This window comes from Ictalurus furcatus, chromosome 27 (assembly GCF_023375685.1).
Source record: "Ictalurus furcatus strain D&B chromosome 27, Billie_1.0, whole genome shotgun sequence".
Classification (NCBI taxonomy): Eukaryota; Metazoa; Chordata; class Actinopteri; order Siluriformes; family Ictaluridae; genus Ictalurus; species Ictalurus furcatus.
The window spans coordinates 1,632,605-1,650,000 of NC_071281.1; the positions used below are offsets into that span (position 1 = coordinate 1,632,605).

General features: G+C 48.3%; 1 protein-coding gene across 6 annotated transcripts in view; it reads right to left on the bottom strand.

Moving 5' to 3' along the window:
- The window catches only part of zranb3 (zinc finger, RAN-binding domain containing 3), a 62,527-nt gene that overhangs the window by 20,083 nt on the left and 25,048 nt on the right, over positions 1-17,396 (bottom strand). For 5 of the 6 annotated variants that reach the window (XM_053617394.1, XM_053617392.1, XM_053617396.1 and 2 more), the window contains 7 exons: positions 15,523-15,642; positions 9,905-10,024; positions 8,617-8,796; positions 6,317-6,469; positions 5,628-6,024; positions 5,424-5,471; positions 643-807 (listed from right to left, as the gene is read on the bottom strand). In XM_053617394.1, the coding sequence (XP_053473369.1) occupies positions 643-807; positions 5,424-5,471; positions 5,628-6,024; positions 6,317-6,469; positions 8,617-8,796; positions 9,905-10,024; positions 15,523-15,642 (1,183 nt within the window). The remainder of the gene's footprint in view (positions 1-642; positions 808-5,423; positions 5,472-5,627; positions 6,025-6,316; positions 6,470-8,616; positions 8,797-9,904; positions 10,025-15,522; positions 15,643-17,396) is intronic. The other variant, XM_053617393.1, reaches the window with a different exon arrangement.

Sequence of the window (17,396 nt, forward strand, 5' to 3'; positions counted from 1 at the left end):
CAGAGACGTCTCAGTGTGTCCGATCTCACCGCGCCATTGCCCAGACATTAGCTGCAGCTCACTGCAGAGGACAGGCGCGCCTCGGGAGTGAACGCCGCCACACGGGGCTGTCAAAGTGTGAAAATGGTGGGTTTCAGAAGGAAAACAGCTGGTTATTTTTAGGACCCAAAATGCAGCTGGCTGCTGCACTGCGCCTGCTTTTCTTTTTTCTCAAAACCTCGTGTACTCGTCAACATCGAGAACGCGGCGAGAGACAAAGGGGGCCGGTTAACATGTACGTTAAAATACTTCACCGTTCGTTTATCTTTAGGAACCGTTTTATCTGGGTCACGGTCGTGGTGAATCCAGAAGCTACCCCGGGAACACCGGGCGCGAGGTGGGAACACAGCCTGGAAAGAGACGCCAATCAATCACAGGACATCATGGACACACGTAGGGGCGATTTAGAGCGTCCAATGCACCTACTGGCATGGGTTTGGATGGTGGGAGGAAACTGGAGAACGCTTTTTCCATAACCTGTGTCTGCTGACTTGAGAGACTAGATTTGCATACGTTGACCAGGGATTGGATTCTGATTGGTGTGGGCGGAGTCTAGTTACTGAGCTGACACGATGCAGTACTGATCCGACGTGTCCGACTTACCGTCGGACGGAGTTCCCGGAGGTTCCGGGGTCTTCTCTCCGTCTTTCTTTACCGTCTGCGGTGTTTTGGGGGTGCTGTCGATCTCTTCAGAGTCTGAAAGAGCGATGCAGGGACTGGAGGCAGGCAGCGAGGCAGAAGGGGAGGGAGACGCAGAGGGGCTGCGAGCTGCAGGAGGAGATGAGGTATAGAAAGGAAGAAGGAAAAAAGGATGATGATAATAATAATAATAAGGAAAAAAAGAACAGATTCATAAGCAGCTTTGGGCATGGTCTCGTAGTCAGGAAGAAAAACTAATCCCCGGTGTTTTGGGGATGCTCATGAGATTCAGACTGATATTCCACAGACCACAGACACGGTTCTGGCAGCAGCCATGAATAAAATCTGGGCCATAATTAATGTTGGAGTTGTTAGTACATCGAGCTTCGGTGTTGAACAGATGCTGTGTGTGTGTGTGTGTGTGTGTGTGTGTGTGTGTGAGACGGATGGGCTTCAGGTCTGTCTAACGCGCAGTGTGAGTCTCGTCCATACAGCAGAGCGGGACATGCTGAGAAAGAGACGAGTAGCTCATTGAGAGCAGCGTTATTCTTTCATTTCCTTTCAGAAGACTTTCACTCGTCCTCTGCACGCGGCTCCTGAGCAGAACTGAGGACATTTTCTCCCGACTTCACTCGTCTGACTCTGTCCGTCACTGCGTCTGTGTTTCTCTCCTTTCTGTCCGTCTCATTTTCTCCCTCGTTTTTCTTCCTGTCTCTGGCTCTTTCTCTGTCTTTTGGGTCTCTTTTGTGCCTTTCTGTCCTCCCTAGATCTCTCAGACTCTATCCCCCACTCTCTCCCTACATCTTTCTCTATCTCTGCCACTATCTCGCTCTCTCTATACCTGTCTCTTGCTCATACTGCCTTTCTCTCCCCAGACTGTCCCCCGCTCGCTCTACATCTCCGTCCCCAACTCGCTCTACATCTCCGTCCCCCGCTCGCTCTACATCTCCGTCCCCCGCTCGCTCTACATCTCCGTCCCCAACTCGCTCTACATCTCCGTCCCCAACTCGCTCTACATCTCCGTCCCCCGCTCGCTCTACATTTGTTCCCCACTCACTCTACATCTCCGTCCCCAACTCGCTCTGTCCCCAGTCTCTCTACATCTCCGTCCCCCACTCGCTGTCCCCAGTCTCTCTACATCTCCGTCCCCAACTCGCTCTACATCTCCGTCCCCAACTCGCTCTACATCTCCGTCCCCCGCTCGCTCTACATTTGTTCCCCACTCACTCTACATCTCCGTCCCCAACTCGCTCTGTCCCCAGTCTCTCTACATCTCCGTCCCCCACTCGCTCTGTCCCCACTCTCTCTACATCTCCGTCCCCCACTCGCTCTGTCCCCACTCTCTCTACATCTCCGTCCCCCGCTCGCTCTACATTTGTTCCCCACTCGCTCTACATCTCCGTCCCCAACTCGCTCTGTCCCCAGTCTCTCTACATCTCCGTCCCCGCTCGCTCTGTCCCCACTCTCTCTACATCTCCGTCCCTCACTCGCTGTCCCCACTCTCTCTACATCTCCGTCCCCCACTCGCTCTGTCCCCACTCGCTCTACATCTCCGTCCCCCGCTCGCTCTACATTTGTTCCCCACTCGCTCTACATCTCCGTCCCCAACTCGCTCTGTCCCCAGTCTCTCTACATCTCCGTCCCCCACTCGCTCTGTCCCCAGTCTCTCTACATCTCCGTCCCCAACTCGCTCTGTCCCCACTCTCTCTACATCTCCCTCCCCAACTCGCACTACATCTCCGTCCCTCAGTCGCTCTACATCCGTGTCCCTCACTTTCTCTACATCTCCCTCCCCCACTCGCTCTACATCTCTGTCACTCACTCTTTCTTCCTCTCCCTCTCACACACTCTGACCCTGTCCCTCAGTCTCTCCACCTCTGAGTCTCTTTACAACTCTTCTCTCTCTCTCTCTCTCTGCCCGTCCCTCACTTTCACGGCCTCTCATGCGGTCTCTCTCTGCCTCTCTTTTTGTTTCTCTTATGCCTCTGTCTCTCTCTTTGCCCCCCCCCCTTCCAGCTGTCTCTCACCCTTTACCTCTCTGTTGCTGTCTCTCTCTGCCTGTCTTTCTCTGTCTGTCTCTCTCGCTCTCTCTATAATATATATATATACACACACACACACACACACACACACACATTTGTCTTTCTCCCTCTTTCTCTGTTTCCTAGAAAGGAAATAACTGTACATGAAAAAAGTTCCTAGCCCAGCTAAGTGTGAAGCAGCTACACATACGAACTATGTTTCACTGGAGTCCGGACATGTTCTACAACGGGGAGAGGAAAAAAAAAATCAACTGACTGGCCACCTTCTCTCTCATCCATGCTGCTCTGTGTGTGTGTGTGTGTGTGTGTTTGTGTGCGTCTCTCTCTCTTTCTATATATAGACACACACACACACACACACACACACACACACACACACACACACACACACTTGCATGACACCACCTGTGAGTTGATTATCTGAATGGACAGACGGGTAGTGGCTCAATATTCGTAATCAATACTCTCTTCACACTGCGACCCTTTCTCCTCTCGCTATTTGCCTCTGCCTCCCTCTGCGCCTCTTTCACCTCCCCTCGCACCTTTTCACTGAGTCAAAGGTCGGCCTCACACGGATCTGCCGAAATGTCACCTGAACTTTCAGCCAGCGCTCAGCTGCGACGACTCCGAGTCCGATGAAAATCAGACCCGCGTGGAAATCCGCTGCAGCAGATACAGAATCCCGGCCTTAGTGTCATTAATGCAGACCCAAACGCAGAGGCACCTCTCAGTAATCTCACAGCCGCGAGTGCCGAGTCAACACGCATTTAAAGAGAATTCACCACGGTGTACTGACTAACTATTTAATAGAGTAAGTAGTCTACGGCTTGGGATGTAGCCCAGGTGCTCGAGACCCTGAGGAGATGACTATTCCTCAGTATTACAGGAGGATTTCATGTATTATAAATATATATACATTGCTTTATTTTGTGCAAATGTGACCGTTGTGGTTATGGAGCACCAGGAGAAAGAGCAAAACCTCTTGGTACACTGTTGCGTAGGCTTGCGTCTACGAGCATGCGTATCCAACTCAACGCAAATAAACACAAAATAAAGTCCTACTCCTGCGTCCCAATTCGTCTCAAATGGTACCCGAGTGTGTCCCAACACATCCGACCGACTCTTCTGCCACACGCTCGAACGCATGTACTTTTCCTGCACAAAAACAGTACATACTTTTAGTGCACAGTCGAGTGCGTAGGTGAATCGGGACACAGCGTAACTCGAAAGTTCTGGTATTTTGTTCTGAAGTCTCTCATAAACGTGACCGGTTGGGTTAGAATGCTAGGATCATCGTGAGCTCTTACGCCAAAACATCTTCACGACTGGGTAAATATAACCGGTACACGCTCCACAACAAATCTATAATCGGTCGAGAAATGACCTGGCTTTGGTTTCCCAGCACGTTAGAAAACCTGTACGACAAGAAACATATTTATCAGTTAATATATTAGTCCTCTTTCACTCGCAGCGTAAAGCGGTTTGGTTTGTTTTCTCACAATATTCCTCAGACGTCTCTGGTGCCTCGAGTCGGGGGTGTAATACTGATTAATAACTAACGCACGTGTTAAATTTTCCCGCCAGCTAACACGTCCCTGACTGCGAACGAGTATTACAGGATCATCAGATTGTCGGTGCGAGTGAGAGTATTTCCGCGCCTCGACTCGATACTTCTTTCAACAAGAAAAGAAACCGATACTCTTTAGTTTAAAATGAGAGAAGTGGCCAGACCCTGCGATCGATGGAGATAAACGGCACCATTTAGGATGCGTTTCTGTCCAACAATGCGCCGTTAACAAACGGAGAAAGATCTTTTGTGTTGGAGTGAAGGATCTCGTCAGTGAATAAGGTGATTAGATGATGGATCTGATACTTAAAGAGATGCGGAATCAAACGGTGCAGCGTGCGTGGATAAAAAAGACGAGCGGATCCGAGAAAGAAAGGCAGGAAGTGTTCGCGGGCGTACGACTTGTGCTGCGCAGGAGCGCGCGATCCATTTTAAACGACCGCGGCTGGTCTACGGGCAAGAGCTGCTCGCTTTTCCTGCGGGGAGAGCTCCTCGAATGTCGCCTCTCGGGGTGTCGGAACAGGTTTTGTGCTTACGGAGCTGCATTTACAGTTGGTCGGAAAAAAAAAAAAAAAAAAAAAAAAAATCATAATACCTGTGTAGGAAAAAAGTTTATTTCTTTTTTTTTGTAATTAAAACAAGCCTTTAAAGGTATGGTCAGTAATTTTGACAAAATACTGCCCCTCCCTTTAGCGTGACCTCGCAAACCCCTAAATAGATGCACACGTCCTGCCTAAACTAGAGCACCTGAATACAAGCGCTAGAAGGGGAGCGATATGACGCGCGGTATGTCTCACAGGCAGGTGGAGATGCGGTTTTTCTTCGGCTTACAGGTTGGTGGTCTCCATGTGGAGGGGGTTTGGGGGTTCCCGTCTATTTAAAGGGCTTGGGGGAGCACAAAGCCTCGAGTTATATATCCTCTCACCGAGCCTGTTCAGTGCTAGAACATGCTCAGCCTTCATATCTGTAGATGTGTTAGGAGAGCACGAGCGAGCGAGCTAGCGGGGGGGGAAATGGCAAAATGAGAGAGAACTTGGTAGCAAAATAAATAAATGAATAAAATAAAAGCGTCCTTTATTTTTAAATGGGTATTTAACTTTGAAATACCGTGACGATTTCAAACCGGAAATTCTCACTGTCAAACGTGAAACTTTCTTCAAATACAGCTCGCATAATGAAACGTCCTGAAAAAGATATTTAAGAGTATGTAGACAGGCAAAACACAGACATGTCATGTCGTAAGATAATGAGCTTAACATATCAATTGCCATCTGTGACTTTGAGCACTTTTTGTGTGTGTGTGTGTGTGTGTGTGTGTGTGTGTGTGTGTGTGTGCGTACCTCTCTGAGCTCGCGGCGTCTCGCACATTTCGCAGCGCAGCAGCAGGCCGCTGTTGGAGAAAGTACAGACCGGGCAGCTCCACTTCTGGCTGTGGTGGGGGGTTTGCAGTCCTGCCGAGAGCCTGCGTGGTGCACCGAGAGGCATCATGGGACTGCATTTCCCCCCGCGGCGAGACAATGGAGTAGCCTGTTTCAAACGTTTCACCTGGGGACAGAAATCCTCCTCCTGATTGCCTAAATCAGGGCTGCGGCTACGGGGGCTTTCATCGGTTCCCTGCTGGTCTCGTGAAGGTGTCTGAGGAGAGCCGGTGACGGACGACTCGTCCGTTCTCTTCCTCTTTTTGTCCGAGGCGGGAGAGAAAAAGGCGCGGATGTCGTGCTGTTTGTCTTTCTCAAACTGAAGGGAGGAAGGATTTAAAGGGGGGGGGGATTGAGGGGGTAAGAACAGATGAATAAATAAATAACGTCTTTCTAGTGTTTGTAGAGAAGAACGTTCCTGCCGAGTTACAGAGAACGCTGCGCGTCTACGTGTATTGGGCGTCGCTTATACAGAACGAACGACTGCACCGTTCTAACGGTTATTGTTCACCCGATCCAGCGTCGCAGTGAACCGTGGTTCTTTATTCTTACCGTCGACACTGGAAAAGGTATTTGAACGGTACGCACTGAGGAACAAGGTTAAGACGTACGTGTGAGAAGAAGACGTCTTCGGCATCGCCGGTGACGCTGTCGCTCGGCGTCCAGGCCTGAGCGAAGTTCAGAAAATCCCATTTCTCCTTATCCGCTTCCTCCGCTTTCAGGTAATCCTTCCTTCCGTTCAGCGTGCTGCCCGTCACCGTTTCCTAAATCAACACCGGCAAATCAGCCGCTATCTCAAACACACCAAATGGTTTTTTTAACGGTTTGATCGGTGGTTAAAATGTTCGAGGTTAGTGACCGAAATGTGGCTGAAAAGCTCAAATCCCAGGATCTTTCACAACCTAATAAACATGCATGATATGCAAAGTGGTGTTCGTCCGTCCCTCCCCCACATCCACCCCGTTTACAGAAACCTACCTACGGTTCTCTATTACAAAACAAGAACAAAAATGGAAAACGTCAGCGAGTCCGAGTCTGAACGGGAAAGGTCTGCTCACCAAAATGGAGGAGTTCGGGTATGGAGGACGTAGGTGTTCGCCGTGCTCGACCGTGGGCTAAAGTTCTCTCCTGGGAACAGCCTCTAGAGTTTACACGAGAATGAACGGGCAGTCTGGTCTGAGTTGACGGGAAGGTTACGCCAACTCAAATAGACACTTTTTACAGCCGCGGTGAGCCGAAAAGCACAAAACAGTCCGTTTTAATAGGTATAACAACCATTATTTTGCGCAGCACACATCACACTCATACTGCATGGTCATATATAGGATGTGATGCGTCCAAAGCCGTAGATCTGACTCATATTTATTTATATCCCTGAATTATTATTATTATTTTGAAATGAAACTACTAAATCACATCTTCAATACTAAACCTGGCACTATACTGACCAATTTGGCCAATCTTATATACTAGAACTGGATTAGACCCTCCGAGTGGAGTTCCGTATCGAGTTCGGATGCACTTCGACACTCAGCGGCTCGGCCATATGATCCGCTTGGATTGGATTCTGCCTCGCGTGTAATTCGCTTTGGATAAAAGCATCTGCCAGATGAGTAGGTGTAGATGTAAAATCCTACGCTCGCTGCTGCTGCGTAACGGTCCGCTAAAGCGTCTTCCAGGAACGCGTAATCACTTCCAAACCTTTCGCTGTCTGACTGCTCAGAAGATTCAAGTGGGGTCCTGCGTAAAGTAATTATCCCTTCAGACCAGATGGAAGAAGACGCTTCTAAACAGTGCCATCAGGGGGAACCGCAAACACGGGACAGGGCTTAACTTTCACCAATATTAACATTGTTCAGAAGGGTAATTATAACGCGGAGACGGTTACCTCGTGGGTGTTCTGGAGTACGTTTACAGTTCAAATGAGACGGGACACCGCAGGCCCGGTGACGATGATATAACGGTGAGATTGTGATCGAAGTCACAATATGCTTTTTGTTTTATTTATTTATTAAATATTGTAGATATTGTCATTTTTTATGACATTTATTCATTTTGTAAACACAAGCTTTACTTAATCTTAAAAATTGTAAAAATGTTTTTAAAAAAAATGGTGTAGTTTGCCTTCTTGAGTGCTAAATATGTATTTATTTATATTAATACGTATTTTCGTCGTGCGTTACTCTTACTCCATTCGTTGTTATGAAAAGAGCAGGAGGGTTAAGCCGAGGTCCGGCCGCTCGGCAGCCATCTTGGCAAAGCTTTAGGGACGCATTTCCGTTCATACGAGACCCGACTTGTATCTACATGAGACTGGCTGAGAGTCGTAATCCCTAAATGGACGAACATGACGTTTCATTTACATTTTACGGCATTTGGCAGACGCCCTTATCCAGAGCGACTTACATTCATCTCATTTATACAACTGAGCAGTTGAGGGTTAGGGGCCTTGCTCAAGGGCCCAGCAGTGGCAGCTCGTGATGTCTTTACCACTGAGCTACCACTGCGCTGTTTCAAACACGGACAAGCGATTTGTGGTCTTTGGTACAAAAACGTGTGTTTCGCTGTAATAACCCGAGAGAAGACTGGATGACACAACCCTTCATTACAGCTGTTTCTAAGGTGACGGTGATTATCAGCCCAGAACGTAGGCCAAATCCCAAATGTCCTCCTGCTCCCTAATCGCTATCCCCCCTATTCAGTGCACAATAGAACGCTGATCTAACGGTTTCGATACACGAGTCCGATTTTGTCTGTTGCAAAGATGCATCGGTGTAATATGCCTGGCTTTTCTTCATCAGGCTATTTGGATCAAATATATCTGCTACGTTGAGCGTCACGTGACGCACCATCCCGTTCACACTACGACGCCCGAAAACCGTCTCGACTCCCGACGCGGTCGCTGACCCACCTTCCTGTTCAGCATGGCCCACATGACCATATCGAAAGTGCCCTTGGCGATGAGGTAGTGCACGTGCACGGATGAGGTCTGGCCGATGCGGTGCGCTCGGTCCTCCGCCTGCTTCACGTGACCCGGGTTCCAGTAGAGCTCGGCGAACACCACGTGAGACGCCGCCGTCAGGGTCAGACCCTGAGAACACACACACACACACACACACACACACACACACACACACACACACACTAGTTCTTATAACGTCTTATTAGAATGAATTTTAGCAAGTAAAAGGCACTGAATGCAGATACAGATGTTAAGAGAACCGTTATCGAGTTCGGCGTAAGGTTCTCAACGAGAACTACCGACTTTACCCGAAACGTGAAAGGCAAAACAAGAGTCCCAGTGTGGATTTGATCCAAAGCGTTACACCACGTGCAGCAGTGCTGTACTGATCCTCTGCACTACCACGTTCTCACGCGCTCATGGTCCGTACGATGATTCATCATTACCTTACTGCTTTCAGAGTTTCTACAGCCTCGGCGCTGGTGCGTTACTCAAACCAATAACGGCACACCTGAACTGCCTTTATTAATCCATTACCCGCTATAAACGATTAGTTATTAACGAGACCGCGCTACAGATATCAGCAGACTCGGCTGAGCCCGAGAGAGCGTATGATGTGCTGAACAAATGATTGCTGGCGATATGCTGGAGCGACTCTTACAGAAACCGTTACATATTTAAACGATGGCCTGCAGCCACGTCTGTGTGTAAACTGCGGTTTCTTCATAATAGTACGTTCATACAAAGACTATAAATATTACAAGAACGTCTTGTTCGAACAGATTCGGTGTGTTGTAGAGTTTGAGAGGGTTTTTTTTTTTGCTTTAAGCGGACGAACGCTGGCCAGACGTGAATTCCAGTTTTCAGGACAGAGACGTTATCTTTACCCTTACAGTGCAGCGATTGTTTCTATGTATCTGGGTCATTTATTCATTAAATCGAGCCTCAGTGAACACGTAGGAGTGTGAAGACACGGTGTTGAAGCACTTTCTTCTGGAATAAAAACAGTCACAACACCACATGACGCACAAAGCCTTCGAATGCGCGAGAACTTTTATTACAGCTCGACAGTCGGGATAAAAATACGCCTCTGCTCTACAAACACATTTCATGGCTAATTAGCATGAAGGTGTTTTACAGGAGATAAAAACAGTGCTAATGAATTGGGAGAGAAAAAAAGAAAAAAAGAAAACATATGAAAAGAAAGTGTTTGTGTGGATGCGTTTGCGCGGCGTACCTGTCCCGCCGCCTGTATGCTCAGAATAGCCACCCGTGTCTCTGGATCGTTCTGGAAGCGGCGGACCAGCTGGATCCTCTCTGCAGAAGGAACGCTGCCATCGATTCGGATATAACCGGCCTGCGAGACGAAACACACAGCGCTCGCACCTTTCAGCTCAAGGGTTCTGAATGAGGGGGTGATGAGACTCGGCTTCTAATTTAAATCTAAATCACGCGTGTTACTTGGTGTCACCGTGTCTTATTCTGTCAGTTTACATCTGGCAAGCAACAGAAACGGCTACAGAACTCCAGCAGAACTTTAAGAAAATCGCTGGACTACTTTTCTGTTCCGGGAAATCCTACAAACCTCTCGTCAAATTCCGTTTAAGCGGACAACCGTGATTCACCTATAACAGCAAGTGTTTTACTCCTCTCGTACCACAGTTATCTACCGGTCCCCCTCACCACCACGCCCAAAACATCCTGTCCCCCAATTCTACATCCTGTCCCCCAATTCTACATCCTGTCCCCCTCACCACCACGCCCAAAACATCCTGTCCCCCAATTCTACATCCTGTCCCCTCTCACCACCACGCCAAAAACATCCTGTCCCCCAATTCTACATCCTGTCCCCCTCACCACCACACCCAAAACATCCTGTCCCCCAATTCTACATCCGGTCCCCCTCACCACCACACCCAAAACATCCTGTCCCCCAATTCTACATCCTGTCCCCCTCACCACCACACCCAAAACATCCTATCCCCCAATTCTACATCCTGTCCCCCTCACCACCACGCCCAAAACATCCTGTCCCCAAATTCTACATCCTGTCCCCCAATTCTACATCCTGTCCCCTCTCACCACCACGCCCAAAACATCCTGTCCCCCAATTCTACATCCTGTCCCCCTCACCACCACGCCCAAAACATCCTGTCCCCCAATTCTACATCCTGTCCCCCAATTCTACATCCTGTCCCCTCTCACCACCACGCCCAAAACATCCTGTCCCCCAATTCTACATCCTGTCCCCCTCACCACCACACCCAAAACATCCTGTCCCCCAATTCTACATCCTGTCCCCCTCACCACCACGCCCAAAACATCCTGTCCCCCAATTCTACATCCTGTCCCCCAATTCTACATCCTGTCCCCTCTCACCACCACGCCCAAAACATCCTGTCCCCCAATTCTACATCCTGTCCCCCTCACCACCACACCCAAAACATCCTGTCCCCCAATTCTACATCCTGTCCCCCTCACCACCACGCCCAAAACATCCTGTCCCCCAATTCTACATCCTGTCCCCCTCACCACCACACCCAAAACATCCTGTCCCCCAATTCTACATCCGGTCCCCCTCACCACCACACCCAAAACATCCTGTCCCCCAATTCTACATCCTGTCCCCCAATTCTACATCCTGTCCCCCAATTCTACATCCTGTCCTCCTCACCACCACACCCAAAACATCCTGTCCCCCAATTCTACATCCTGTCCCCCTCACCACCACACCCAAAACATCCTGTCCCCCTCACCACCACACCCAAAACATCCTGTCCCCCAATTCTACATCCTGTCCCCCTCACCACCACACCCAAAACATCCTGTCCTCCAATTCTACATCCTGTCCCCCTCATCACCACACCCAAAACATCCTGCCCCCCCCAATTCTACATCCTGTCCCCCCTCATCACCACACCCAAAACATCCTGTCCCCCAATTCTACACCCTGTCCTCCTCATCACCACACCCAAAACATCCCATCCCCCAATTCTACATCCTGTCCTCCTCACCACCACACCCAAAACATCCTGTCCCCCAATTCTACATCCGGTCCCCCTCACCACCACACCCAAAACATCCTGTCCCCCAATTCTACATCCTGTCCCCCAATTCTACATCCTGTCCTCCTCACCACCACACCCAAAACATCCTGTCCCCCAATTCTACATCCGGTCCCCCTCACCACCACACCCAAAACATCCTGTCCCCCAATTCTACATCCTGTCCCCCAATTCTACATCCTGTCCTCCTCACCACCACACCCAAAACATCCTGTCCCCCAATTCTACATCCTGTCCCCCTCACCACCACACCCAAAATATCCTGTCCCCCTCACCACCACACCCAAAACATCCTGTCCCCCAATTCTACATCCTGTCCCCCTCACCACCACACCCAAAACATCCTGTCCCCCTCACCACCACACCCAAAATATCCTGTCCCCCTCACCACCACACCCAAAACATCCTGTCCCCCAATTCTACATCCTGTCCCCCTCACCACCACACCCAAAACATCCTGTCCCCCTCACCACCACACCCAAAACATCCTGTCCTCCAATTCTACATCCTGTCCCCCTCACCACCACACCCAAAACATCCTGTCCCCCTCATCACCACACCCAAAACATCCTGCCCCCCCAATTCTACATCCTGTCCCCCCTCATCACCACACCCAAAACATCCTGCCCCCCCCAATTCTACATCCTGTCCCCCCTCATCACCACACCCAAAACATCCTGTCCCCCAATTCTACACCCTGTCCTCCTCATCACCACACCCAAAACATCCTGTCCCCCAATTCTACATCCTGTCCTCCTCACCACCACACCCAAAACATCCTGTCCCCCAATTCTACACCCTGTCCTCCTCACCACCACACCCAAAACATCCTGTCCCCCAATTCTACACCCTGTCCTCCTCACCACCACATGTCCTCCCACAACACCCCGTCCTCCCCACCACCACACCCTGTCTTTCCACAACACCCTATCCACCCCACACCCTGCCTCTTCCCAGCCCAACCACATGAATAACAAGTCTGATTGTGCTTAATTACCAGGGAGGTTGAGAAATTAGGCTTCTCTCACGAACAGGGAGTGAAATGTATGCTCAATATGTTTGAAAGGGAGATAAGATCATTTATTACACATCGATCTTACTCAGTGTCGTGGAGAAGTGCGGCGGAACGTCATCTACAGAGCATTCGAGCACATATTGGTACGCACTGTAAGCGTGTGACAGAACACTGATATTCATCGTTCATGCATGAGAACATGTGTCCTGTGAGATCGGGTCGCCCAGCCACCGTCACCACCATATCCTTCCCCATTCACCTCCACCTTGTCCATCCCATACCTACAACCATCACCCTGTTCGGCAGATAACTGCCAGAAAAGATTTCACTCACGAAGGTAAGATTACCTGCCTTGTAGATTCTTTACAGTCTTAACTGCACTCATATTTATGATTTATATTTGGCTAGTTAACATAAGCCATACATTTTGGACGTAAAAACTAAACTAAGTTTAAGGGGGGGGCATTGGACAAAAGATGGATGCTGTTTTGTAAACTGTACACACACTTACTGCAAAAACCTAACGTTTTCGCTTCACGTATCAAAGCTGAAACGCCTGAAGACCTCAACAAGTGTGCTTTGACAGATGTTCTGCTATTCTAATGAACGTTTTTCCTCATTCTCCTCCTCTCCCCGACACTTCTTTGGTCAGCTGAGTGCATCCCCCCTGCCTCATTTACGAACACTTCTTTTTTTGGGAGCTTTCGTGCTAATTGGTGGTTATGAAATCTTAAAGGATAATGAGAGCGGTCACACCATGAGGTGCGATCACACACACGCACACATGCACACACGTGCATTTGCACACTTTCTCTCACTCTCACACCCCTCTCAGAAGTGGGAAAGGTTGGAGATGACATGAAAATCAGTCTGGCTGGTGGAAGTTTGGAAGTTTTTAAAGTGTGTGTGTGTGTGTGTGTGTGTGTGGTGAGGGGAGCTGGGTCAACTGTGTGGGACAGTCGTGAAAGAGACACATGCAACACGCACACACATACACACAAACACACACAGAGTACTGCAGTGGTGTCGAATACTTATTCTGCATTTACATACTTGCATACAAATGTAGTAGCTTGACTGTGTGTGTGTGTGTGTGTGTGTGTAGTCACTTTCATAAATTGGGGCAAAGCTGGTGCTTTAGCAAGGACCGAAATAAAAAATCCAAGCACGAGCTCAGTGAAGAGACCTGCAGTAGAATGAGTTCTCCTCAAACACTCAGCTCTCCTCTGCTTTTACACACACACACACACACACACACACACACACACACACACACATATATTAAGAAATATATGTAAGAATTATGTACTTTAAGCTGCATTCAAATACTTAGTATCTGTAGTCATTGAATATCGATAAACATCAATAACAACTGACCTCCTACAAGTGATGAGTCATGTCTGCTGTGACCTCACAATGACCCGGTTTATTAATGGACTGTTCAAAAAGACTTAAAATAACCGAAAATAAAAACAAATATACGGTCCCCTTCGAAAGAATTGGAACGGGAAAGGCCAAGACATTTGGGTTTGGGACCAAAAGGTGAACACGAGACGACGGATCAGAATCTGAAGTGCTCGGTTTCCTCGTATTTCGACGCATTAAACGACTTGGAACACGGCGCCTTTTGTTTGAACCCACCCACGTTTCGAGTGCTCAGAAATACGGGCGCGTTTGGCGTTTCTTGCTGCCCAGGTGCGCCCTGTTAAACTGACTGCTTAAAGGACCGACGGCTCTGAATGTCCACTCTTGTCCAAGAAAACGTACGCGCTCATCTGTGAAACATGGTGGAGGTAGTGTTATGGCTTGGGCCTACATGGCAGCTTCTGGAACATTCTCGCTAATCTTTTATTGATGATGGAACTCATGATGGGAGCAGCTCACAGAGAAATGCATCCAATCTAATCGAGACGAGCCTCATTATGCAGTAAGACAATGACCTAAAAAGCACTGCTAACTCAACAAAGGACTTCATGGGGGGGACGGGGGACGGTTCTAGACTGGCCGAGTCTCGTCTTCTAGACTTTCACCTCCTGAAGATGAGACTGCGGGAGAAACCCCTCCCAAAACATACAACAATTGAAAGATTCTGAGATAAAAGCCTGGAAAAGCAACACGATAGAAGAGCGAAGAACAGTTCGGTGATGTTAACGGGTGACCAGCTCGATGCCGTTACATCAAGAAACGAAAGCCGAAATTCTGATCCATTGTCTCTCATTCATCTTTTGATCTCAAACCCAAATCTAACCCGTGTTTAGCATTATTTAATACACCTTATATCGTCTACTTGTAACTTTCTTCGCCTTAAAAGCAAAAACTTTTTGCTTTCTCCTGTGGTGTGTAGGTGGATATTAATACTGAAGCACATTAAAAGACACTTGGACGCACATTTAATCTGACGAATAAGGTTGCAAGGATAAAATCGTCTCGGTCTATCCAAAGACGCGTGAAGCGGTTTTGCTCATCGCTTTGTCCACGTTACTTTTTCGTGTTTTAATTAAGGATAAATTGTACCGTCGTCGTGGTTGTTGTTGCTTAGTGACTTTGATTTTCGTTGATTGCTGCTTCTACAGACACTGAAAGTCCTTAATGTTGATTCTGTCTGTGGCAGGGTAAAATTAAAATTAATTAGTAACTGAAGTCTGAGTGCAATTTTAAAGGGGCCGACAACACAAACAAACACGCGCGCACACACACACACACACAAGCATATATATTAGAGCGGGTGTGGGTCTGATTGTCAGGCGCGCACACACACACACACACACGCAGTACCTTGGCCTCAATCACAGCCTCGGTACACGCCTGCAGCATGCTGAGGTGATGCGCAAAGACCAGAAACTTCAGCTGCTCCGTCTCCAGCATCATCTTTATGTAGTCCTTCACCGCTCCTGCCTAGCGAGAGAGCGAGAGAGAGCGAGAGAGAGCGAGCGAGAGAGAGAGAGAGAGAGAGAGAGGGATGGGTGGATATATTCAGTCATTCACATTCAGTATTCCCGCTCCATGCATGAAGCACATCTAGCACAGCTTCCTTCTTTCTCACACAGGTCTCAGGTTTACAATATTCATTCACACATTACCGGCCTCTCTCGGTGATAATCAGACCGCGGCATTAACCGTGATCATTAGCGAGCTTGGAGTAAAGACGCACTTTCCGAGCGCCGTTCCACTTTTGTTATTACAGCCTAGTTTTGTCGTTTTCACATCTTTTAATTGGTATCCAAAACTGCTCCCTGTGAAGCGGCGTTAAATCTTCTACAGCGTGCCACGTGCGTGTGCGTGAGCGTGCGTGTAAGGCTTAGTCTTGAGATAATTGGGAGCAGATGCTGTTGGGGTAAAAATACCCATGCTTGGCTCCGCTCGTGCTGGCTGGGAATTCGTACTTCAGAAAAAGAGGGACACTGTCTAATGCGGCCATGATAGTGCTTCCTTCCATTCCTTCTCCCTCCGCGCGCGTGTGATTAAATGTGACGAAGCGGAGATCACGAGGCCGGTAGGGACGATGACTTGTGGCCCACATGCTCTCACACACACGAGCACTTTTAAAGTAATTAATCTGTAGGGATGTGTCCATATACCAGCGTAATGAACTACTTACGCCTGTTTAAACGGGTGCTAGAAACCAGCGTTTACACTTGGGTTCCTGTTTGTACTTTATATAGTCCTACTACTACAAACCAGTACCAGACCATTTATCCTAACTATTATTATTATTATTATTATTATTATTAACTGCCTCCACTCAGTCAGTGGCTCTGTTCACTGCTTGTGCCTTGATCAGCGTACACCTGCTGTGTGAAACGAAACGAAACGACGACTCACGCGCTGGACGTTTGATTTCCGTGAACCGTAAGCTGCAATCATCGAGATTTCATAAATAAAGAGATAAATATATATATGTATATATATAAAGGCTGGACATATTTCACGTTACGTGTAATGAATCGAGAATATACGAATGAAATTACGGGGAACTTTTTCCAGGATATTCCGATCTCTTGGAGAATCGCCTGTATGAACGGAATTTTGCAGATTCTGCACGGAGTATGTAAACGTATGACCTCGCACTTGTAGTGAGGAGATAGAAACGATATCGATGCGTCCCTACACCGTTTACACCACTGTAATACGCCGTGTGTATTAATAAATATATATTAGAACGATCCACGAGGGAAAACGGAGACTGAAAAGGTCACTGGCAATCCTACTGCAGTGCGTTCCCATGGCAATGCCATCAGAAGGGCTTGGTTGCCATGGTGGTCATCGGGGTAGGGGGCATGATTTGCTGATGATTTGCTAAAGTACGTAAGAAAGCATACTGTGTGTGTGTGTGTGTGTGTTGTACAGGAGCAGGTAGACTACTTGACAGGGCCACATGTTTAAGCATCTGGAACATGTCCATATAAGGGCATGGCTCCCACGAAGAAAGCTTTAAGCGGAGCAGAGCCTGTCCATCACCAGACCTTGAGTGCCTTTTTTAAATATTTTTTTTTACAAGCTAGTCTTATTTTGATTCATTCAATCTCCATTTAACTATACACAATATACTGTAGACTTAGGGCTGTATTCAGAGTTGAGTTATGAGAACATGGTGAGGATTTAATACCGAGACCCACATGGGGCTTCAGAAAGCTTCACAAGGCGTCTGA